We start from the raw sequence: 25,852 nt of genomic DNA, 5'->3' as shown, positions 1-25,852 counted from the left end.
AACAGCAACCAGAAACCTGAGGTCATTTTTGCAGACAGACATGAGTATTCTGCAAAGTGGGCAGTCAGTCTCAGTTTTGTTTCCTCAATGTAGAGGAGATCGCGTGGGGGGAGCAAACATAATGGACTAGACTGAATGAACAGCGGGTAAATCACTGTTGCCGCTGGAAGGTGGGTCAGATGCCTTGCATAGTGAGGAAGGAGATGGTAAACAGGCAAGTTATACTGCATCTGTGATGGCATGGCAAGGTGCCGTGGGAATGTGGGAAGATGTTGGGAGTGAAGGAGGGGTGGAACAGGGTACCCCGGAGACAGCGATCTCTGCACAATACCAACAAGGGAGCGGAATGTGTAGCTAATGGTGGCATCCTACTGGAGGTCGCTGAAATAACAGCTCATGATCCTTTGCACGCAGAGGTTGGTGGGGAATGTGAGGACTAGGAGTCCCTATCATTATTGTGGGAGGGAAGGGAAGATGGAGAGCTGAAGTGTGGAAAATGGGTCAGACATGGTTGAGGGTCCTACTAACACATTTTCAACAATTCACACTTCTTGATAGTACCATACTCACTATTAACTCCCTCTGAGCAATGTCATCAGTGATCCCTTTGTTTGCCTCTCCCTTTGTTTCTCTCTTCTAGCACCATCTCCATGTATTCTATTCACTCATCCCCACACTCCACTAAATTCACTGAAAACAAAAAAATGCTGGAAATCACTGTGGGTTAGGCAGCATCCGTGGAGAGAAAGCAAGTTAACATTTTGAGTCTAGACAATTCTTCATTGAGTCATCTAGGCCCGAAACGTTGGCATGCTGTCTCTCCACAGATGCTGTCTGACCTACTGTGATTTCAGCACTGTGTGTTTTCGGTACAAATTCCAGCATCTGCAATAATTTGCTCTGCTAAACTGTCATCAGCAACAATACCATCCTTTCCAGTTGCTTTCAGTTCTGATGAAGAGTCACTGGACTTGAAAAATTAATTCTGTTTTTCTCTCCACACGTGCTGCCAGACCTGCTCAGTTCCTCCAGCTTTTTCTCTTTTAGTTTCAGAGCTCCCCAGCTAACTGCACTCTTTGATGGAAATAATAAATTTCAGCTTGCCAACTGGAAACTGTGTTCAAATACTGTAATAAATAATGTACAGTAGGAGCAATGTAGTTGTCTGCGGGGGTTTCATCATCTGGTTGGGGTGATCACAGGTCTGATCGTCTCTCAAATCATTCTGCAGTAATCTAAATTTCACTAATAATCTTTTATTTACAGTCACAGATGTACATATGCTCAAATAGTCTACTCCATGTGATCTCTCCAGACTCTCTCAGTCATGTGGTTTTACATAATTAATCAGAATGTCTTCGACTCACGTCGTTAAACCATTTCTCTACAATTCCGAAGTCTTTGTTCCCATTATTTACGCTTACCTTGTCCTTCCCACAAAGTTAATCATTAAAATGAAGGTGTTTAGAGGCTTCTTGTGACCAAAACATATAATAGTGCTGCAAAGTTTTTTTAGGAATGGTTAAAAAGTAGGGAATTTCATATTAATCCATCAGAAATCAATGGAACATTGGGAGAGCTGTTTAGACAAGGCTGTTGTTCTAAACTTGCAAGCAGCTGTGCTCTGGAGCCCCACGCTAAGCTCCATTACTCTGCTGCTGTACTCCATTTCAGCACTCTGATCCTATTTCCAGGTTGCATTGACTGCTCACAACTGAAAACATTACACTTATAAATAACACAGGCTGCTTAACTGGATCACCAATCAAAACTGTTTTGAGAGAGAGGCCACACAACCCAGTCTATGGCTGTAATAAAACTGTAACAGACACAGAACCAACTTACATGGAGCTACACACCTTGTCACTCATTTTTCTAAAATTTCCCTTTTCAAAGTATTTGAGGTAAAAAAAAAATCTGCTGGAACGCTTCATCAATGCAAGTTAAGAATTCCTAACAGAGAACACAAAATCTACATCACTATCTCCAGAAAAGTGACTCAGCCTCCCATACCAAGCCAGGAAGACATTCCAACAACTTGCACAAAAAGTGACTTTAGTTACAGACCAGCATTTAGACGATCTGTGAATGATTCCTTTTTTCTGAATGCAACCTATTTGGCAAAATTACTTTGAAGAAATAGACATCTGGAGTTTTTTAAAAAATACATTTTTCTCCAGATTGAGACAATGGTGTGCATGTGTTAGTTTTCAAAAGAGTGTTTCAATATATTTGCACAAACATGCCTTTTTTGTTCGAAAATGTTTTGTTTCCAACAAATTAGTTATTCATTGGTTACGTACAACTATTGTGCTTCTGATCCTGAGCTATATGCCATGTGATCTATTTACAATTAGGTCAAGAAAAGGAACACCCCCAGCCAACTCCGAACTTGATCATAACAAAACAACATCCTGTTATCCTTGCCTTGCAGCACAACAGGAATGGAGCAAGTGTGCTTCAATTAGTTGCCAAACTGCTATACAGTTAGGCTGAAGGATGAAGTCATATTCAAGGTGCTATCCTCTGATAACCTACTCCAAAACAACAATAGTAAAGACACAAACAAACAAGAAAGCTGAAAATGTTAGCAATCCATTCTTTGTAACCCCTATCAGTATTGCCGCAGTCTTCACAAGATATGCACAATGAAATCACTGTCAAAGTTAGCAGTCAGCCAGCAAGAACAAACAGATGAACAGATTAATGTTGCGCAAATAAAGCTGCTTGTCTTAAGAGCATTAACTTCGTATTCAGGGAAATGTTAGGTAAATTTTACGAAGTGAAATTACGAGCAAAAAGACAAAAATTGCTAAAGTGCCCACAGCACCATTGGTTTATTCAATTAATAACTATTCAAAAACAGCAGATAACTGAAAGACCACTGAAAAGTGGCAAGTCTTACACTAACCAGCATCGAGATCATGTAGGCCCCTCATTTAATCTCATCTGATCCTTCACTAGCAATTTGTAAATTATTACATCAGCACTAGACTGGCAGCACAGTCCGTTAGTAATAAGTAGCAGCAGATTCAACAGGATGAAATGAGTGCTTTTAATCTCCAGCCTTGTTCAACATTATCACACACAGCAGAGTGCAACACCTTCCAGTACTCAAAAGGCACATGGTTTATTATCAAGAATCCAGAAATTCAGCAATAGAATAATATTAGTATCAGCTAGTCATGGTAGCATCAAATTAAGAGAGTTCAAGTGCCATACCATAATCTAGGCTACCTGAGCAGAACAGAGGGGCTGCTACACTGAATGATGTGTGAACTATCAGGTAACACATTACAGCAAATACCTACTGCTCTTGCAGGTTGATGTATAAAATCAGAATTCAACAACTGAATATTCAACAGGAAGGATCTCTTCGGTTTCTTGGTCAAATATTTATCCTTCCAACAATACTTTGCTGCTGTTCTGCCGTGCTGTGTTGCCGACCAAATAAAGATTCTACAAATTTCATAAGTAATTAGCTGGCTGCGCCTTAAGGGACCAGCTGAGAATGTGAAAGACACTGCAGAAAAACTAATTTCTCCCTTCTCAGGGAGAGCCGTCTTGCTTAAATATAACATTCAGAGGGCGTACTACCTGCATTCAAAAAACTAACGTAATTCCACTAAGCAGAAAATATCAGAAGGTTTCAGCGGAGAATCCAGTTGCATTGCCAGCTGTAAAAACTTTACACGCGTAACTTTCTTAGTGATCAAAAATGTGATTGTTGTTCCAATCTAAATGGTACGATCAGTACATACTGCAATTATCACTAAAAACATGCTTGATACATTTTAGAAAGGGTTCAATAATATGAGTGAGTTAGTGACAACTAACCCAACAAAGCAAACCAGCAAATTCCGACAGATACTGTTTCCTTCTCAGTTTTCACTTTGTCGGATTGATATAAACATCCAGAAAAACAGGCTGTTTAGAATCGGAGAGCAGGGAGGGGATAATGGCAAAGGTTTAAGGGAAATGGGAGTGGGCACGGAGAGAAGGACTGGGAGGGGAAAGGAAGAGGGTGACAAGGAGGAACAGTAAAAGAGGAGGGTGACGAGGGCGACGAGGGCATTTGAAGTGAAGAATGAAGTGATCCACAACCTCCCCACCTATTCCAGGTCTGATCCAGTTCTGCGGTAGGGTCACTGGACCCGAAACGTTAACTATGTTTTTGCTTCCTCACAGATGCTGCAAGACCTGCTGAGCTTTTCCAGCAATTTCTGTTTTGGTGCCTGATCCATAACCTCCCCACCACCGGGGACCTGATCCAAGACACTGGGAACGTGATCCCCAGCCTCCCCAACACCTGAACCACACTCGGCGACGGAAACAGTTCCCAAAAGCTCCGGAGCGGAGGGCGGACCGTGGGAAAGAAGAGTCGGATTTGAACAGGTGTCGGGCCCCGGATATAGCCTGGGCCGGGCCCGGGACCCCGGCGAAGGGGGGTGGTAGGAGGAGGGCGACAGAGACTGTTCCCCCACCCCTCCCAACGTCGGGGGCTGGGCCGAAGGTTACTCACCCAGCGGCGGATGGTGCTCCAGAGCCCGCTCCAGTCCATCGCCTCTTCCCGGTCCCTGTCCGGCTCCGCTGCGCTGGAATCGGCGGCTCTAATCCGCTATTACACAGCGCATGTCCTGGTCCCGAGGGCTCCCGCTCTCTCCGGGAACTGATCCCCTTCCTCCTTCCAGAAAAGCAGGCTCCTCCTCCGGGTGTGCGGTTCAGGCAAAGACCCGCACTCCCAGGCACAGAGAGAGACAGAAGGGGAACTGACTCAGATCAACATCCCCGGGATTACCGGGAACACAATATAATGGTGTGGGCGGAGCTCCTGCTCCTTCAACATGAATCTTTAATATTAATGTTTAATGTTTAATAACAGCGCTGTCTTGTTGTTGTTTACAGCCGCAGAGGGGATCTGCTGCCTCAGAAGGACAGGTTACTAGGTCTCCCACATTTCACTCTGCACGATATCTACAGCACAGAGATAGGAAAACAGTGATCGATTTTTCCTGCACAAATAGGTGGGCTATTTGCACACCAGATTCTTTTCAAACTGTCCAGAATAAGAAACGAAAATAGAACAAAGAATGACTATATTCCGCCATTCCTGTCTCCGCGATACTTGTGTTCCCTAATCGATTTCCTATTTGATCTCCAAGGGTGTGGTGGCTTGTACAACTTGCTACCAGTGGGGAGATAGGAACAGTCCAGCGCCCCCTCAACGTGTGAACGAGGCCCGCAGCTCAATGCAAAACCAGACACACAATCCAAACACTCATGTGAATTGAGGTCAAATCAGACACTGTTACCAAAAGAAAGGCAGCGTAGGAGAAAGACGGGATCTCGACAGGCAGAGATTGAAAACGTAAAAGTTTTGTTTAAGTTTGTAAAGTCTCGCCGTTCCATGTTTCTCGGTGGAATCGAAACCGCTTTAAGACCTGTTTTGAAGAAGGATCGAACAGCTTCCTAATTTTGCATTTAACATTATTAACCAATTTCACTTTACCATGAGCACTGGTAGGCTCACCATTTTTCCTCGCACAAAATCGAGGTTTACTTTAAAAATGATTGATAAACGTTGTTTGGTATGATATACTATACTACGTGTGTATTCTGTTTCGAAACCAGTTGGGCAGAAGACAGCAAGTTTCCCGGCCAATAATTGTTGGATCAACCTATGTGAAGATTTAGAAACTTTTACCAACAAACTATGTACTATGTACTTTTACTATTGTACATTATCAAAAGAGCACAATGCTCTACAATCACCACCATGCTTTGCAATTCATAAGGAAATATACTGGGTACAACAGCTCTCTCAGCTGACATGGATAACTCTCTTCATCCAGATCATCTTCTACAAATACATGCTATGAATATTCTTGCTACAGTTCTGAAGAAGTTCTTGATACCAATAACTGTTTTCTCTCCACAGATGCTTCTCCAGCAATTTCTGTTTTGGTGCAGAACCCTATTATTTGAAGTTTAAAAGGCCATTATCTCCCCAGCAACAAGGAAATTGCCTGCAAGGGATGGTTATCAGCTGTTAAATATCAATATTTGAGCATGGAAGTCCCAATTGCTGCCATACCTCTACTACCATCTCCTCTGATGGAAAGATGATATATCCCACAGGGTGTGCAGTATGAAACAAGAACAAAGCAGATTCAGGTGTTCACCAAATGAACAGGTACTTCACTTCCTGGCGAATACTTTGCTGATATTTTCAAAATCACACAAGAACTAGAGGGCATAGGTTTAAGGTGAGAGGATAAAGATTTATAACTGACCTGAGAGGTAACTATTTTTTAAACACACAGGGTAATGCGTGTACAGAACGGCTGCCAGATGAAATTGCGTACAATTGCAACATTTAACAGACATCCAGACAAGTATGTAAATAGGAAGGATTTAGAGGGATATGGACCAACTGCTGGCAAACAAAACTAAGTTAGATTGGGATGCCTGGTTGACACAGACAAGTTGGTCTAATTCTGTGCTGTATGACTCCTTCTTCAAGATCTCCTTCACCACAATGTTACAAAAACCTCTTTTTAAACGTCTCTATAAGCCATAAATGTGACCATTTTGAATAGAAGGTTATAGGCCCGAAATGTCAGCTTTCCTGCTCCTCTGATGTGCCTTGGCCTGCTGTGTTCATCCAGCTCTACACCTTCTCAGATTCTGCAGCATCTGCAGTTCCTACTATGTCTTGAATATTATTCTGCCCAGGACCATGTCTTAAAACCCTGACTTTTGAGTCTCTATGAACTTTAAGAATCAGCTGGTTCAAGAATCTGTTGTGCATATCCTAACAGCAACAGGAGCTGTTCATTTAACAACACTACGTCACATGGGCTAAACTGGTTTTCAGTCTGGCAATTTGTTGGTTTTAAAATTCTTATCAGTGTTTTTGAATCCCTCACATCCCCTCACCCCAATAACTTCTTCAAGCCTTAGAATCAATCTGCAACCTCTAATTCTCAAATTCGGGTCTCTCATGTATTTGTTCTTTCATTTACTCTACCATTGGCATTGAAACCTTCAACATGCCTAGGCCCTCAGCTCTAGAACCTCCTCTCGAAACCTCTTCATCCCTTTCTCCTCCTACCTCCCTGACAAGCCTTTTATTATTTGCCCCCATACATCTTTACATGGATCGGTATCAAATATTGACAGATAATCCTTCACAAAGCATCTTCAGACTGTTTCATATGTTAAAGACATAGTACAAAGCAATGTTACTTTTGTTCTTGCTTAGATTTGTCTGGATGCTTAAATGTTCACTGAAGCTTTTTGAAATTTTATGGGTTAGGGAGGAAGATGGTCCTGAATAGATCTTTTGTCCATGTCTTATGTTTCTGGGACTGAGCCCTGGAAAATTTGGGATCACAAGCTTATTTTGATGCTGTCACAGTCAGTCTCCAGTGTTGTGGCTGCCTAGATGCTAGAAAGCAAAACAGAACACCAACTAACACTTCATCATACTGGCTTCTGGAGTGAAGTCTAATTTTTATTGATTTTCTTTGGTGCAACAGATTTAATAAATATAATCAACAGATAATTCAGCTGATTGTATATCTAAAATTGCAGAGAGAGATGTTATCTAATGATAACCAGCAACCTCAATTTTCAAAATATGTTAAATATGGTGAAGGATTATAGGAAAATCAGGATTAAATCTAATATTCAGTAAATTAAAATTGAAAAACAACTTTTGCAATTCTTAAATACAGTGTATTTAATCAATGAAACACTAATATGTTAAATTGACAACACAATCCTACATATTTTCACTGTTTAAAAAAAGCACTGGATCGTGACACATGTCTCCAAAACACAGTCCCCAAGAAAGTTTTTGAAAAGTGAATCTCTGATCTTCCCTTGGCTTTCAATCAGTAAACTTCTATAATGAAAGTCTTTCTGTAAAAGTGTCACATGAATAACCTTTATGTCCATGGGGAAGCTTGAGATGAGACAATGAGGCACCAAGACACTTACATTACAATAAATGTAACAATGCCTAAAAGTATTTTGAAACCAAATCAGAGGTAAGTCATTTTCCTTGGATTTGTTTCAGATTTTAAAATGACAAAGATTAAGGGCACTTAATCAGAGAGGAAGAGAATAACAAAATTAACAGCAATTACATCAGTACGTACTGGAAGTTGAGCAGGCAGTGAATCTCAGAAGTCAAATGAATTGTGACCAATTAATTTATTAATAGTTAATGTGAAAGAGAGAAAAGGTTGCCGTACAACTATTGGTTTGTGGTTCATTCATGCCCTTTACAGAAGGAATTCTATTGTACTGACCAGGGCTGGCTGACCTAGATGTCCAGCTGTGACCTCTTAAGACTAAATTTCTACTCAAGTCTGAAGTAAGAGTGCTTCACACTGGACATAACAGCTTTTCAGAGGTGTTGGCAGGAGGGGCTAATTTAGTTTGAGATTACGTTCATCAGGTTGGACCAAAGGGCCTGTTTCTGTGCTGTATGACTTTGAGTTGTTAAACTGAACACGCATTTGTCTTCTAAGGGTTACGTAAAAGATTTCATTGCACTATTTTTAAGATGAGCATTTATTGTCAGAGATGACAAGGTGTAGAGCTGGATGAACACAGCTGGCCAAGCAGCATCAGAGGAGCAGGAAAGTTGACGACACCAATGCTGCCTGGCCTGCTGCGCCTCTGCAGCTCCATACTGTGTCAAGTCTGACTCCAGCATCTGCAGTTCTTGCTACCTCTGATAAGGTTCGCTTTCCCTCCCTTATAAATGTGACTCCAAACCCACGGCAATGTTACTGACACAGAGCTATCACTTGAAATGACCCATTGTTACCATCAGGGATGAGCAATAAATGGCAGGCTCATCAACCAACACGGATAAACTTAAAACAACACCTGCATCAAAATACAAGGAAACAGTGTGCAGGATGTTTAAATCGCAGCAAGAAAACCTCACAACGAATTTTCAAAGTGTGAGGCACAGGACGATGGCTGCGGGAAGATTAACAAAAGCCAGCTCCACCCTCAGCAGGCCGCCAGTAACCATGGAAACGGCATCTTCCCCTCACAGCCTTGCCTTCACCGAGAGGCTCTTCCTCGTGCCAGCTGTTACCTATTTCACCCCGCCCACTCCACGACACTGCCCTATAACCCGCCATATCATTGCACGGCCTACTTCACGAGCAACCCAGTCATCGCCAGGTTCCGAAGGATAGCCCCGCCCCCCTATTAACGACCCGCCACCCGTCCGCAGGCTCTGTCCCTTTTTACCTCACCTCTCTCCGACTGCCCCGCCCACATCTTAATACCTCACCGCTGTCCGACTGCGCCGTCCATACTGGCCCCGCCCACTCCATGCTCCGCGCCCGTCATCATTGGACCCACCTTCTTCCCCACACTTCCGCATCCCAGATAACAAGATGTAGAGCGGGATGAACACCGCAGGCCAAGCAGCATCATAGGAGCAGGAAGGCTGACATTTCGGGCCGTGACCCTTAATCAGAGGGTCTAGGCCCGAAACGTCAGCTTTTGTGCTTTTAAGATGCTGCTTGGCCTGCGGTGTTCATTCAGCTCCACACTTTGTTATCTCGGATTCTCCGGCATCTGCAGTTCCTATTATCTACGATACTACTTCCACCTCCCACTCCGTCCCCGCCCCTGCACAGGACCCCACCCATCCATTGTTACTTGTCTCCGCCCACTCGCCGCTAACCCTATCCTGACCACGCTCCCATCACATAGCCCCGCCCACGCAACGTTCTGGCCAGCCGCTGCACCCTCCTGACTCCACCTACTCGGCGCCGTGCTTGCGTCTGGTCCTCAGACCCCGCCCATCTCCTCGCAGCGGATTGTACCCCCTGACCAGGAAGTGGATGTTTGTAGTTCCGTTGCAATGCCGCGGGCTCTTAAAAAAATGGCGCCCTTGGCGCCGGGTCGGAGCTAAGACGGAACCGGGATTGAACCTGGGCGAACTGTGGAAAAGCCGAGGCAACGGCTCCGACCCGGGAACTGGGTCTCCTAGAACAGGACAGTGGGAGGCCCGGCGATGGCGACTGTGGATCACAAGTCCCCGAATCTACTGTTGCAAAGCCTGTGCTGCCGGATCCTGGGCCGCAATGAGGGTGAGTAGGGCCGGGGGCTGGAGGTTGTGAAGCCGGAGACTTGCTGGTCTGGCCTGGCATGGCCTGGCGACAGTGAGGTAGGGATGTGTCGACAGCGAATCAGCCCTGGTGAGAATGAAAAACAAGCCCAGGTGGAGTGAGGGAATGATGTACGGACGTGCAGGGGAGGCGTTAGATGGGTTATGTTTGCAGGTGGAATTGAGCGGCTCGAATGGTGGCTTGTTTTCTTGAGGGGCTAAGCGTACAGCAACGTCAAGGATGTTGGAGAGGGACAAGATTAGAAGGTTTTTCTCACGTTGGCGGCAATGAAATTGAGAGGAGTAAAATTCGAGTCCTCCAATCGGAAATCCAGCTGAGTAGAGATTGGGTTGCTCACGATTATAATAGTGCCAGACAATATAGGGATAGTGAGAGTCCTGTAGTATCACCGGGGATAGGAGGAGTAATTAAATTGAGGAGATGGTATCAGAAGAAAGAGTTCAGGTTTTTGGAATCTAAACAGAATCTGGGTAAATCGAATGTAGCTGGAGAAAAGGCAAAGTTAACATTCAGTTGTAAGACAAGAAAGTTGTTTGGTGTATCAGAACAATACTGGTCTTCATTGAGTAATCCAATCAATTCTGTTCCCTTTTTCTGTCCCTGTAGCTTTGCTGGTTTACTTTTCTTTATTGCCATCCTTATTCCTTGTGAAATTACTAGTTATCTCCACTTCTATGACCCTCATACACAGTGGGATCCAGATTATGAGCATTCAGTATGCAAAGATATTTTTCCTAAGACTTTTTGTTTATCATTCATTCATATTACTCTTCCAGTTTTATCTGGTTAGATTCTCCTCATCTCATTGAAATTAGTTGCCCTCCAATTTGGAAACTTCATTTTAGATTATTGCTTTCTGTTGTCCATTACTACTTAATCTATAATTAATATCATGTTCCCTATAAGTTATATGAACTCATTCCCTGGCACCAGAAATTTCACTTTGAGTTGCAGTGAACATACAAATTCGGACATTTTGGTTAAGCAAGCATGTTCCACCATCAGTAACACCATGGCTGTTCCGCCTGGCCTCAGCACCACCTTTCTGTCTCATCCCTAAACCTGTTGATTTCCTTTTCAGTCAAGAATCTGTCTAACTCAGCCTTAAAAATATTTAGTGATTGTGCTTCCCCTTTTTGGGGAAGAGAAATCTGGGGACTAAGCTTCTTTTAAGAGATTCTTCTATTCTGCGTCATAATTGAGAGAATCCTCATTTTTAACCTGTGCCTGCTGGCTCCAATCTCTCCTACAAGTGGAACTATCCTTCCTGCATCCACCCTGTTAATTTCCGTCGATACTAAATGTTTCATTAAGATCAACTCTCATTCTTCTGTACCCCAACGGATATAGGGCTGACATGTCGAACCTTTGCTCAGAGGATAATGTTTTATCCCAAGAATTGATCAAGTTAACTTTGCACTGTTTTAATCCAGTTACATTCTTTCATAAGCATGACCAAACTGTTTGCACTTTTCCACTTGTGGTGTCACAAACAGACTGTATAACTAGAAAATTTGGAATATGTGAGAAAGCTAGATAGAAATGTAAGAACAAACATTGGGTTTCTATAGATATTTAGAAAGGAAAAATGGTAAAAGAAAATTGTTGGCACTAAGGAAGTCAGTTTAGGGAATTACTTATCAAAAATAAGGAAATGACAGATTACTTAAGCAGGTAATGTTGCAGTACTTTTCACAAGTGGGTACGAATAACATGTCAGAAATGTGTGTATATCAAAAATGGAAAACAGAAGGGACCTTTGGAAAGTTATATCAAGTGTGTTGTACTGAGTAAATTGTTGGATCTGCAGACTATCCAATTCCTAGGTACTGTGAACCTTATCCTAGGGACGTACAGGAAATAGCTAGCAAGGTAATTAACATGCTATTTTGTTTTTCCAAAATTCTCTCGACTTGAAGTTTCATTTGATTAGAAAATAGCAAGTGGAGCTTCTTTATTCAAAGTTGACAACAGAAAGCAGGAAAGTGCATGCCATTTAGCTTAACGTATGTCAAAAAGAGGATGCTGGAAGCTATTAATGAATATGTTAGTGTGGCTGTTTGAAAAATTTAAGATAATCGGAATGTGTCAACAAGGCTTTGTCCAAGGGAAATCATTTTTAAACAATTTGTTGTAACTGTTTGTGGAGGTTAACATGCTGTGGAGAAAACAGATCTAGCGGATGTGTTGCAGTTGGTTTTCCAAATAGCATTTGTAAGGTGCTGTGTCAAATGTTTTTGCAGAAAATATAATATCACAGTGTGGGGAAAGGAATGCATTGGCATACATAAGAGCTTGGCTGGCTAACAGGCGACAATAAGCATATATGTGTCACTTTCAGGTTTGCAAGATGCAACAAGTAGTGTACCAGAAACAAGTTGTGATCTCAACCTTTTACAATTTGTGTCAGTTATTTTGAAGGAAAGGATGAAAGATATGGTTGCTAAATTTGCTAATGACACTGTAGTAGTTAGCAAAGTAAATTATGAAGTAGACAGAGGACATAACTTAAACAAGTGGACAAAGGTCTGACAAATAGAGTTTTAAGTGGGAAAAGTGAAATTATCCATTTTGGGAGCAAAAGTTGGGGAAAAAGGGCAGATTATAGAGATTATGAAGGATTGCAGAGTTCTTGTTATGCAGAGATATCTGGGTGTGCTAATGCATGAAATGCAAAAGGTTACTATGCATAACAGCAAGTAATAAGGGAAGCTGATGCAATGTAATAATTTATTACAAGGGGAAATGAATACCAATAGAGAGGTTCTGTTTCAGTTATACAGGTCATTGATGACACCATATCTGAGGTACTGTGAACACTTGTAGACTCCTTATTTAACATCCTGGGACATTATAACACCGACATCTACCTGGTAATGTGAAAAATTGCCCAGCTGTTTCCTCTTAAACAAAAAGGATAAATCAAACCTGGCCAATTTCTGCCCGACCAGTCTACATCATCAGTACAGTAATGGAAAGTGTCATCAAATGTTATGAAGCAGAACTTGCTTAGCAGTAATCTGATCAGTGATGTTCAATTTGGGTACTGGCCACTCAGCCCCTAACTTTGTTACAGCCTATGTTCAAATGTAGGTAAAAGAGCTGAATTCCAAAGGTCAGATAAGAGTGGCCATACTTGACGTCAAGGCTGCTTTTGACAAATTGTAGCATCAAGGAGCACGAGCAAAATGGAATCCATGGGAGCCAAGGGAAAACTGTCTGTTCTTTGTAGCCATAAGTAGCTGAAAAGAAAATGATTTGAGGTCAACCCTCTCAGCTCCAGAGCATTTCTGAAGGCGTTCTCAGGGTAGTGTCCTAGGCTCAAGCACATTTCCCCATAAAGCAATCTGCTCGTTTCAGGTATTAGTCCGATAAACCTTCTCTGAACTGCTTTCTGTGTATTAACATCCTTCCATATGTAGGGTGACCAGTACGGTACACAGTCCTCCAGATGTGGTCTCACCAGTGCTTTGTATAATTGAAGCAAGTCTCATTACTCTTGCATTCAGTTGACCTGGTAATAGACTATTACATTCTACAAGCTTTTTTGATTACTTTCTGTTTCTGCATACTAACCTTATGTAATTCGTGCATGAGGACTCACAGAACTCTGCATCTCGGAGTCCTGCAACCTCTCACAGTTTTGATGTGCTTCTTCCTCTTCTCATTTTGCCAAAATAGACTATTTCACACTTTCCTACATTCATAGTGCAGTTTCCAGATCTTTGCCTACCTAACTGTCTATCTCCCTTTATAGCCTCATGTCCTCTTTATATTGTTTCATCATTTTGTTTCATCATTTAGTTCTCTGAATGCATCTTTCCAGCAGTTTTTATTGTTTATCCACATTTGTAACTATAATAAGTTGGCAAAAAAATGTGGAAATTTGCAGTGTGAAGCATGGGAAAATACCTGAGACAGGGTTTTGATTGTATAATGTTCTGTATTACAAAGTGATTGAGATCAGTTTGAATTGGAACTTGTTTTGTCTGTTGTTGTTTTTGAGACCAAGTTTTAGTTTGTTTTAATTTCCCATCAGACTTCTGGATTTGAATTGGCCTTACCATGTGCGATTGTCTTTTATAGCTGATGTGGCTCAACAATTCCAGTATGCTGTGAGAGTAATTGGAAGTAATTTTGCTCCCACCGTGGAAAGAGATGAATTTCTTGTCGCTGAAAAGATCAAGAAAGAAAGTAAGTTGGCTTCTTGAAATAGTTTGGTAATCAATGAAAATGTTCTGTCAGCCTCTATTCAGGTCACTTAGGTTTGGAATTTTTCTTTTATGTCATCATTATTACGGCCAAGTTGTAGTCTGATCTAAGTTTTTGTCAAACCTGTGTTTTCATTAGGTGCAGTCTACCAATAAAATGATCCTTGCAAAAGATCACAATGCTAAGTCTTCTCTTTAAAAAGTCCATGTATAGTATTAGTTGTTGTACTCTCTCCTTTCATTGAAATAATAACGCTGTCAAATATAACACTGTCAATGAACTCATCTCATCCTCTGTCCTTGCTGTGATTGCTGTGTAAACAATACTTATTATCAAGTTCTGTGAATCACCCAGTTTATGTAACAAGTAATTACATGGAAGATTGGTACAAAATTGAATAGTTGCATATTCAATGGTGAGGAGAGAAGGTGGGTTCCACACCACGGTGGGAAGAAAAAACTTGCACATAGACTTTAACAGCCTAAACAAAAGATGGTCCTCCAAGGGAGCAGGTCACAAGAACTAATGCTATACATGGTCTTTTTAAAGAGAAGACTGAGCATTGTGATCTTTTGCAAGGATGATATTATGAGGAACAGGAGTTTGCATTCAGTGCTTTTATCCTGTTCTGTGATTTGATAATACGATAACTCATGATTGTACTCCCACTCCACTTTACTGACTGTCTCCGTGACCCTGAACTTCCTTACAAAAATCCATCTAATTCAGTCTTGAATATTTAAAAAAAAAACCAGGCTCCAGTGTTCCCTGAGAAAGATAATTCCACTGACTAACAATCCTCTGATGAAAAAAATTTACACTTCTAATAAAAGCAAAGTACTGCGAATGCATGAAGTCTGAAACAAACAGAATGTAGGAAAGAAACTCAGCAGCTCTGGCAATATCTGTAGAGAGACAGTTGCTTCGAGTCTGGTGTAACTCCTCTTAAAATCTTGTGTCGGAAAACATTTTTTTAATACTTTTGACAGAGGCAGAGGTGGAACAAGGGGATAGATGGTATAAAAGCCCTGTGCAAAAGACAAAAGAGTAGTTATGGTGGTGAAAAGGGAAAAGACAATCAAGCTGTAGTTCCTAGGATCGAAATGGACTTCACCTCCACTGGAGATCTCACTCCAGAGCTTCTCACCTCATAACACAAACCCACACCACCACCTGCAACCACGCATAGTCTGCTCCACAAACAGGACTGCCCTGGCAGACCCATAATTCAAACCTGTTCCTGCTCCACTGAACTTAATGTCTTCCTGTCTTGATGCTATTTCATATTCCTCACTCTTTTCAATCTTTTCTTACTTATGTTCATGACTCTTCTAACATCATTCATTAATTTCCAGTTTTGTGGTCCTGGCTTCCACCTCTTCAGCATGGATGTGCACTCCCTGTGTACACCCTTTTCCCAGCAGGATGGTCTGAAGGCCCTCTGCTTCAATACTGAGAAGCCACCTTCGCAATCTCCATCTGCCACCACATACTTATCTGTATTTCTTTCTCAACTAAAATCGCTACCTACTTTTGTGTCATCAGCACATTTTGGCTACTGTTATATAAGTCATTAAGATATTGTAAATAGTTCAGGCCCAGCAATGGATTTCTGTGCAACTCCATTAGGTACACTTTACCAACTTTAAGCTTTATATCTTCCTTCTGCTTGTTGTTAGATAACTAATCCACTTCCCATGCTAATACACTTTTCCAACTCCATAAGCTGTTACCTTGCTAAGTGACATTTTATGTGGCATCTTACTGAATGCCTTTTGAAATTCAACTACATCATCCATTTATCAATCATTATCCATGTGACTTTATTTACCATTTGTTGTTTGTTTGATATACTTGTAGAAATCCTCGCTTTTTTTTATATCCAGAACGAACTTTCTTTCATAGAGCAGGTTTTCCTGTTTTGTGTTTAGTCATTTTTGCTGGTTTCAAAAATTCAGCCAACCTTTGACCTCCCATTAATCTTTGGCTGTACTTTGTATTTTTTTTCAATTTGTTACGATACTTAACGTTGGGAATAAATGCTTAATTTAGTGCTCATCACTGCACCATTGCCTTTTTTTGGTGAAGGAAGTTTCAGCCCTTGTGTTGCGGCTGCAGGAGGTGTAGGACATCGTGGCTGGATTTCTACTTGGTCAGAAAATAGGCAATATAAGCAAAGCCTTCAATGACAGATGTATTCATTTTAATGGATTTTTGATAAGAATAAATTATGGTTTGTGACAATGCTCCTTAACTTCCATTCAAACTTAATGGAACTGATAAAAATTCAAGTCTCCCCATGCTTGTGCATAGAATTGAGATGGAGTGCATTACTTCATGAACTTTTGCTTGTGGGACTTTAAGATGAACATTTCTCTATGCTAATGTTCTCTCTTACAGTGGCAAGGCAGAGGAGAGAGGCTGATGCTGCTTTGTTTGCAGAACTTCACCGTAAACTGCAGTCCCAGGTAAGATTTAATGAGCTCTTGCATGGAAAAAAACTAGTGACGTTTTGAATTCTAGGGCATGTAGTCTCTATCCCACTAAACTTCATTTCATTTTGACTTAATGTTATTTGTTCATAGCAGGTCAAAATGAGTATAGTCTCTTTTTCAGTCTTCTTGATACATCCGTCACTTAGCAGTAATATGTCACATTTTATCTCTGACCCTAAACTGCTTGCCCTTTACAAATTATGCTTAATCAGTAGATGTGATATTAAAATACCATTTCACCTTTCTCTTGACTTACATTGGCTTCAGGTTCAATAGCACTTCAATGTAAAAATTCTGCTTTTGTTTTCAAAATTCTCCATGGCCTTTCCTTACCCCTCATCATCTCTTTACTCTCCTCCGGCCCTAAAGCTTCTTAGATCTTTGCACTGTTTCAATTTTGTGCACTCGTTCATCCCAGGTTTCCACTGCTCCAGCAGTAGCTAAACCTCCCACTAAATAAAATCCAAAAGAATTATGGATGCAGTAAATTAGAGACAAAAATAAAACTTGCTGGGAAAGCTAAGCAGCATCTTGCAGCATCTGTGGAGAGAATTCAGAGTTGATGTTTTGGGTCAAGTGACACTTCCTCAGAACTGATGGTAGCTAGGAAAATCTTGGTTTATGTGCAGAAGACAGGGTAGAGGGAGGGGGTACGGAGTAAATGATAGGTGGGGAGAGAGCCTAAAGAGAGACATGAACTGTCAGACAAAGGAGTGGATAATGATCTGTCTACGAGGGTGAATAGCTGTTAGTGGGAACTGTTAGTGGCTAACATGGGTTGTGTGTTATAGCAAAGTATGATAACAAGGCCTTGTTGTAGGCATCAGGGTAAGGACTTGGGACAGCTCAAGCCTTAAAGTTACAAACTTGATATTGAGTCTGGAAGACTGCAGGGTTCCCAGATGGAAAATGATGTGCTGTTGTGCTTCGCTGGAGCACGGCGGCAAGCCTAAGACAGATATTGGCCAGGCAGCAGGGTGGTGTGTTAAATTGACAGGCAACTGGAACTTGAGGGTTTCTTTGCGAACAGAGTGCAAGTGTTCTGCGAAGCGGTCACCCAGTCTGCACTTCATTTCCCCACTGTAGAAGAGACCACATTGTGAGCAGCAAATGCAGTAGAATAGGTTATGAGAACTACAGGTAACGCAATGCTTCACATGGAAGATATGTTTGGATCTTGGATGCTGAGGAGGGAGGAAGTAAACAGACCGATGTTGCACCTTCTGCGGTTGCAATGGAAGGTGCTGTAAATTCTCCCACGAAACCTGTCCCTGCCTCTACTCTGTTTCACCTTTAAAGATGGTCCTGAAGGTGCAACTGTTTGACCAAGCTTTTGAATGTGTATCCTCATTCCCTTATGTGAGGTGATGTCAGATATTGTTTGATTGTGCTCCTTTGAACTGCTTTGGGGCATCTATTATGTTGAAGGAGCTTTGTAAAAACAAGTACTAGTTCTCGTAGAAGCCTGTCCAGACTAGTGAAACTATTATGAATATTTGTACCTCCCATACAATCAATTTTTAGTCTATACGATGTCTAGAGCACATCAATGTGTCACATCTTGTTCCGATTGGTTTATAATTCCTTTTATTCCCATTCTTGCTATTCCCATTCCTTGTTATTAGCCATATTCCTGAAATTTTTACGCAACATATTCCAACTGTAATGACCGCCAAGTTCAAGCAGCTTATTTGTAATGTTGTTAATATTCATTTCTGTACATGTTAAAATCAATCTACCTGTTTTCATTGCTTGCAATATGACTTTTCATGACGTTGTGTTCCTATGTTTATCCTGGTTTCTGTGTCCACACCCAATGACTTTCTTTAATCCTGAAATCTAGCTGCTCCTTCAAGTTTTCTAAGTTTCGAGGTTCTCAATTGCTATCCTTTCTTTATCCCTTAGTCTTGCCTTTTCTCTTCTTTTTTGTTTCATGTCATTTAAGCCTCTTCATTGGCTACAGGCCAGTGATAAGCTTTCTTTATATACTGTCTCAAAAGCTCAAGATTTAAGCACCTCTTATCAAATCTCTCCTTAACCTCTGAAGTAACTAGAGGAATTTTCCAACTATGAGCCACAAGAAAAGTTGTTGTGGGAATCCTCAAATATAGCTGAATATCTTTTTTTTTAAAGTTACACTGTGCATTCTGCCCTCGATGGGGCACCGTGGACATGATCTTCACTGCGCAACCGCTATAAAAGCCAGGCAGGGAACAGCATCAACCCTTGTACATGGCAGTCTTTGATCTCTCAAAACTGTTTGCTCCTGTCGACAGCAAGAAATTATAGAGTATTCTTTGATATTTTCACCATTTTCTGGCTGGTCCATTATGCCATGCAAGTTATGATACTAAGCAATGGACCCACTGCAGATCCAATTCACATTTGGACAAGAGTCAAGTTGTATCATTGCACCAGTGCGCTTCCAGATCCTCCTCACTGTGATGCTTCACTTCACCCCAGTGCAATCCATACTGGAATCCAATTAATCTATAGAACCAATAGAAACCTGTTCAACCTCCTGAACCTGTCAATGAGATTCAAGGTAATCACATCCTCTGACATTAAACTGCTCTATAAAGATGATGGTTGTATCTGCTCTCCTTTGGTGGTTGAGCTGCAACCCATCATCAGCATGATCACTAGTGCAAATAGAGCGTGGGCCTTAAAGTAAACATTTATAAAACAAAGGTACTGTACTGACTTGTTAGATTTCTCAAATTTCTTGTGTAGTTTCTCATTCTTGGCAACATTGAGTAAATCTGTACTTTGCTTCCGGTGATTTTAATGTACTTTGCATAATGAAACAGCAGTGCAGCATAGTTTCTAGTTGTGGCCGAACCAGTCATTTGTTTGCATTATTCATCATCCCTTCCTTGGTATTTGTACTCTGGCCCTATTAATAGAAACCAAATGCTATTGGCTTTTGTGACTTTATTTATACTTCCAAAGAATGATGTGTTTGAATCTCTTGGTGCCTTTGTACATCCATACTCCTCATCCCTCCATTTGAGTGTATACTCTAACTCACTGGTTTTCCTCCCACAGCCCTTTATCTTATGCTTATCCACATAAAATTGTACCTACCATCTGCTGGTCCATTCTTTTAACCTGCTGATAACATACTAAACTCTTTTGCACTCTTTCTTGCTGCCAAACTCTCTACTTTAACAAATTTCACAGGCCTTGCAGCTTTTCTATTTGGAAAACCCACCACTGTCCTTTACGTCCCATTGTTCATTTAAAGGCAAAGGTCAACGGTCTTTCCCAAAACGGCAGGCATAAATGCTTCCACCGATACTACCTAAACTACTGACAGTTTCCATTATTTCAAGATTTTACTTCAGATTTACAGCATTTGTAGAATTTTATCTTTGTGTTATTTGGACACATGACCTTTTTGACACCCTCTTCTTGCATTCTACTGGTCAGAAAGCTTGATGTCAACTGTGCCAGTTCTTATTCCTATCAAATTCCATTCTCCTGTAATCCCTTGAATCACAGACCTAATTTGGCTTCCAGTTAACCAGTGCCTCAATATAAGAATTCTGGCCCTTCCAACAAAATACCTAATTCTTCACACTTCGCTATTGCTGTAACCTCCCATTCCCTTTTGATTTAGTTGTGCTTTGGAACATCTGCAAATTTGTTTGCTTTATAATTGGTGCTGTACCTTCAGCACTTTGGAGTTACCTCTTTATCAGCCTCCAGATTTTTATTTTTTAAGATCCTATTTAAAGCCTATCTCTTTGACCAAGCTTTTGTCTACCTTGCCAAATTTTGTTTACTAACTAGTGCCAAGTTTTGCATTATAATGCTCCACCAAGGTGTCTTGAGATGTTTTCTACATATAGTATACATACAAATTGATGTTTACTCCCTGTTTGAGCATCTTTGAATTGCAGCATCTCGTGCTTCATGCATGGAAAATTATGTCATGAATATCTTTTTATGTCTGGGTATTGCTCAAGAAGAGCTTGGTGCCAAAGCCATGTCTGTCTCCAAGCTAATGACGTAAGTTTCCAAAATGCGTCAGCCTCATTAGAATTATACTTCTTTCTCTCAATGATATTTAGTCTCTTCCTCTTCTGAACCACCCCTCCTCCATTGCAAGTGTTTCTTTTCTTCCCCCTTCCCCACTCTTCTTTTAGCTTCTCTGGAAAATAGTTGGTATTTTGACCTTATTGAAGTATCTGAATTATAACACATATTGGGTAGAAGTACCTGCTGTTATTCTGTTTTGAATATTTGGATGTGTTTTAGATTCCTTCTGCTTTGTGATATATAATTTCAACAAAGGTTGTCTTATTTTGTTTAACAAATGTATTCTGTTTCACTTAGGGCATTATAAAAAACAGATGGGCTGTACTCTACCTCCTGCTAAGCCTGAGTGAGGATCCACGCAAACCTCAAAGCAAGGTATCAGTAAAAATATTTTGGAATCGTAATTCTAAGTACTAGCATGTCAGGAAGCTACTAACAATCAGCTCAAACATCATTTAAAGTAGAAGAAATGGTTGATTTATGTCTTGGTACCAGGTTATGTGACAAGGTAAAGTCGCCATTGTTCCAGAGCACCATAGGCCTGCTCTCTCATTAGAGAGAGACGACTGGTGATAGAGTAACCTGTGGGTCAATTCATTTGAGGCAAGGAACATCATTGAGAAGGCCAGACCTTCATAATAACCTAAATTGGTGAGTAAATCGAATCCATGCTGTTGGTGTCACTGTGCACCATAAAACAGCCAACTGAGTGAAGCGACTCCATGTTATTCCACTTTTCGGTTCAGAACTTAATTGATTGCGAAATCTGATTGTTGCACATTTGTTCGATACTTGTTGTATAGCCTAGTCATTCTGCCTTATACTGTGCTTAATGCCCCAGACCATTCTTCATCTTTAAGTCCACCAGTGTATGTATTCTTTCTCATATGCTCAGTTATATGCATCTATGTTGTTGGCCTCAAATTTTGCTTGCAATAGGACATTTCATTTGCTGAATGTTCTGTCTATAGGTGTTTCTCCTGAACATGCTATTGATTGTATTAGTGACCACCTCATTGGTGACTCCTAGTTCTATAATGACCTGTTTGATCTTCCTCTCTGTCGAGCATGTCAGACCTTTCTATGACCATGAAAGCCTCTGTCATGCCACTCCTCAAGCTGCTCATTTCTTCAAGAAGTCCCAGACTGTCCTGATAAGTCTAACTTTTTATTTGTGTTTAGACAGGCTTCTCTTACATGCTGATTTATCCCATTATTTCCCAGTGTTTTGCTTTTGCTTTCTTTTTACAAAATATATACATTTGTCCAATCTTCTGGTCTGCTGTAACCCTTGCTGAATTGTACACACTTTTTTATAAAAAATTGATACTATTTCTTGCTGTTCATACTAGTTAAGGAAGTAATGTTCCACCCCTAGAGTCTGTCTTTCTCGCTGGAATATGACTTAACTGTTATTTCCTGTTAGGTAACCAATCCTGTAGAAATTAGCAAAGTCTTCACATCCTGATGGGACTCGGCTCCTAAAAGAAATGGCTGCCAAGATAGTTGATGCATTGGTTTTACTTTTCCAAAGTTTCCTTTATTCATTAATGGGATGAGGGCATCATTGGCTAGGCAGCATTTATTGCCCATCCCTAATTGCCCAGAAGGTGGTTGAGAGTCAACCATATTGCTGTGGGTCTGGAGTCACATGTAGGCCAGACCAGGCAAGGATGGCAGTTTCCTTCCCTAAAGGGCATTAGTGAACCAGATGGGTTTTTCCTGACAATCGACAATGGATTCACGGCCATCTTTAGTTTCGTAATCCCAGACATTTCTTGAAATCAAATTTGACCCTATGCCATGGTGGGATTTGAACCCAGGTCCCAGCATGTTATCTGGATGTCTGGATTAACAGTCCAGCAATAATACCACTGGGCCATCACTTCCCCCAGATCTTGGGCAGGGTGTAGTCCTGTATCAAAGCTACCATATTAGCCACACATTTTAAGCTCTTATTTTGTATAATAACGTTGTCAAGTGCCTTCTCTAAATCCAAATACAGCACAGCTACAGGTTCTTGTTTGTCCAAGTTGCTTGAACTTCATGAGCTATAATGAAGCTCTTTATAAAGCATTAGTACAACTCACTGGATGGCTGGTTTGTGATGCAGAAAGATTCCAACAGTGTGTTTCATTCCCACACCAGCTGAGGTTGCCACGAAGGAATCTCTCTCTGTCGCTGAGACTGCTGCGCTATGCTCTGGTAAAACAATGGTGACATTACCTTACTTTTGCTAAGTTACCAGACTATTTATTCCCACATCTAGAGATTTTCTTCAATTATAGAATTGGGAAGAATGAACCTATTGTTTTTGATCCCAAACCTCCAAGAGACCATCTCCATTCCTGTCACTGCTAACAATGTGATTGAAAGCCATTCTGTTCACAACCATAGAATCAGACTTAATTTCAAGATGATCTTCCGACTTCCTGTACGTACGATCAGTAAGACCACCTCTTTCCATCTCCATAACTTTGCCTCGTCCTAGTTCATCTGCCACCAAAATCCTTATCATGCATTAGTTATGTCTCATCTTGACTGTTTTAACAGACACCTGGGATCATGCCTCCCTCATTACATCCTGTGTAAACCTAGGGTCATTGCCAGCTCTGTTGCCAGTATCTTAGCTCACAGCAAGTCCTGATCAAGCAATTTAAAATTTCCTTCCTTGTTTTCAAAACGATCCAGACCTCCCAATACCTCTCAGCTTCTTGACCTTGTTTTTCTCGTTTAAGACATTGTGTAAAACTACCAACTTTGGCCAAGCTCTAGGTCATCCATCCTAATACCTCCATATGTGGGTCAGTCCTTTGATGTGTTTTATAATGCTCTAATATAGCACGTTTGGGCATCTCATCACATTAAATGCATTGTAAAAATATAAATTGTTTAAGGCAAAGCTAGATAAGTGCCTCTTGGAAAAATAAATGTGTGCGCTGATTGAGTGAGAGGAAGAACACTTGTATGATGCATAAACATTGGCACAGACCTGTCAGAACACCCAAACATCTATTAAGAACAGAGTTGATGACATTCTTTTATCTAGATACTCAGCTTTTTGAGCATCTTTCAATCAAATATGTATTTATATATTCATTTTGTTTATCTGTGATATAAACGCCTCGTTATTGTTAGCTGTGAATCTGCAGCTACTTATGTATGTTCATGGCTTGGCCACTGAATGATTTAAGTATGCAGTGCTGCAATCCCCATCATGATGACAGGGAAGTAACTTCAATAAAATAGAATTCTGTAGTTTGGTCACAATTGGTTGCTGGTGGGTTGATTACATTAAAGGTTGAGAAAAGAGCTGAACAGACTTTCTGCTGCTGTTGGTCCTGCCAAATTTCATTAGTGGTTCTATGTTCTGAGAGAGGCAGATGAGGCAGCTATCACAACATTTAAGGTCAGGTGGCCCTATCGTTGTCATAAGTGGATGTCATCTGAGAAAGTGGGAGGTCAATATCGAAGAGTTAAGCAGAATCCTGTTTGTTGAATGATAATACATTGAAGTTTTCTCCTGAGATAATGTCTCAATATATGGAGATAGCAGTTTATCTATTTTAGTCATCATCGTAGAGATCTATGGCACAGAGGCCCTTCAGTGTGTCGTCTCTGCACCAGTCAAAAATAGCCACCTACCTGTTATCCCATTTTCCAGCTCCTGGACCATATCCTTGTGTGCATTAGCATCCCTAAATGCTTCTTAAATAGAACATAGTATATTTCTGCCTCTCCTACACTTAGAGCACTGAGTTCCACATTCCCAACACCCTTTTGGGTGAGAGAGCTTTTCCCCACATCTCCTCTAAAGGGACTTAAATTTATGTCCCTGATCACCGAGCCTTTCGTCAAAATGAAAAGTTTCTTCCTCACTGCTGTATGTATGCCCCTCGTAATTTTAACATCTCAATCATGTCCCCTCTTGATATCGTCTGCTCTAAGCAAAGCAACCCTAGCCTTTCCAATCTCTCTCCTTAATTGAAACTCTCCAGCCCAGGCAACATCTCTTCGCCAGTGCTGTCACATCCGCCTTTTAACAGTATTGCACACAATATCTTGCTCTGACCTAACCAATTATAATACAGTTTCAACATTATCTCCCTGTTCCTGTCAGACTATATACAGCATGTACAGTTCTGCTCACTCTTTCTTTGACTTGTGTTTGAGCTGCTGAGAAGAAAGATCTGGGACCAGACATTTGATATTGAATTTATCCGGATGTAATGACCTGATTGGTATTGATGAACTATACACCACAGCTCCCAATGCTGTTGAAATTCACTTTATATCTGGAACATAGAATCAAAGCCTCTGTTCCACTCTGCAGTTTTGAAGTTTAAAGTACCACCAGTGAATCCTTAATACACTTCCTATATCCGGTACGATTATCCATACATTCACTGCAATGAGATAATGTACTCTAGAAGCTATGATCAACTTGAATTTTATATTGGCATTTTGTTATGCTATTACCATCTTGTCTAATGCTTGATTATTCTTATTTTTCAGGTTGCTAATTATGCAGCATTATTTGCTCAAGCATTGCCAAGAGATGCTCATTCTACCCCTTATTATTACTCAAGACCCCAGAGTCTGCCACTGTCTTATCCTGATAGAGCTCCCTCATCTCAGAGTGCTGGCAGCATTGGAAGCAGTGGAGTTGGTAGTCTTAGTATATATGGCTTAAATGGACCAACCCCAACTCCTCAGTCTTTATTACCTGGGTAAGTAACCTTCTGATCTGTGAGTTAAAGTAAAATATGAATGCAAAATCTTTAAGGATGATATGCAATAATATCCAATCCAGTGACAAGAACTTTGTATAGACTTGGGCTTGCGGTGCCCTCATCAAGCCAGAGCTGCTGTTTGGAGTTTTTCCAGTGCCCATTGCAAGATTTTAATTGCTGACCAAGAACACACCGTACT

General features: G+C 41.0%; 1 protein-coding gene across 1 annotated transcript; it reads left to right on the top strand.

Moving 5' to 3' along the window:
- Nucleotides 1-9,843: 9,843 nt before the first annotated feature.
- On the top strand, nt 9,844-25,650 carry LOC132209011 (gamma-tubulin complex component 3-like; the record flags this gene model as incomplete). The annotated part of the gene is made up of 5 exons (XM_059644249.1): nt 9,844-10,130; nt 14,256-14,363; nt 16,782-16,849; nt 21,218-21,295; nt 25,436-25,650. Coding segments are annotated over exons 1-5 (545 nt in total), but the record flags the coding sequence as incomplete, so codon positions are not given.
- Nucleotides 25,651-25,852: the final 202 nt, after the last annotated feature.

The sequence above is a fragment of the Stegostoma tigrinum genome, unplaced genomic scaffold, assembly GCF_030684315.1.
Source record: "Stegostoma tigrinum isolate sSteTig4 unplaced genomic scaffold, sSteTig4.hap1 scaffold_612, whole genome shotgun sequence".
NCBI classification, from domain to species: Eukaryota; Metazoa; Chordata; class Chondrichthyes; order Orectolobiformes; family Stegostomatidae; genus Stegostoma; species Stegostoma tigrinum.
The sequence above is the reverse complement of the archived record's forward strand: the minus strand, read 5'-3'. Positions and strand labels throughout refer to the sequence as shown.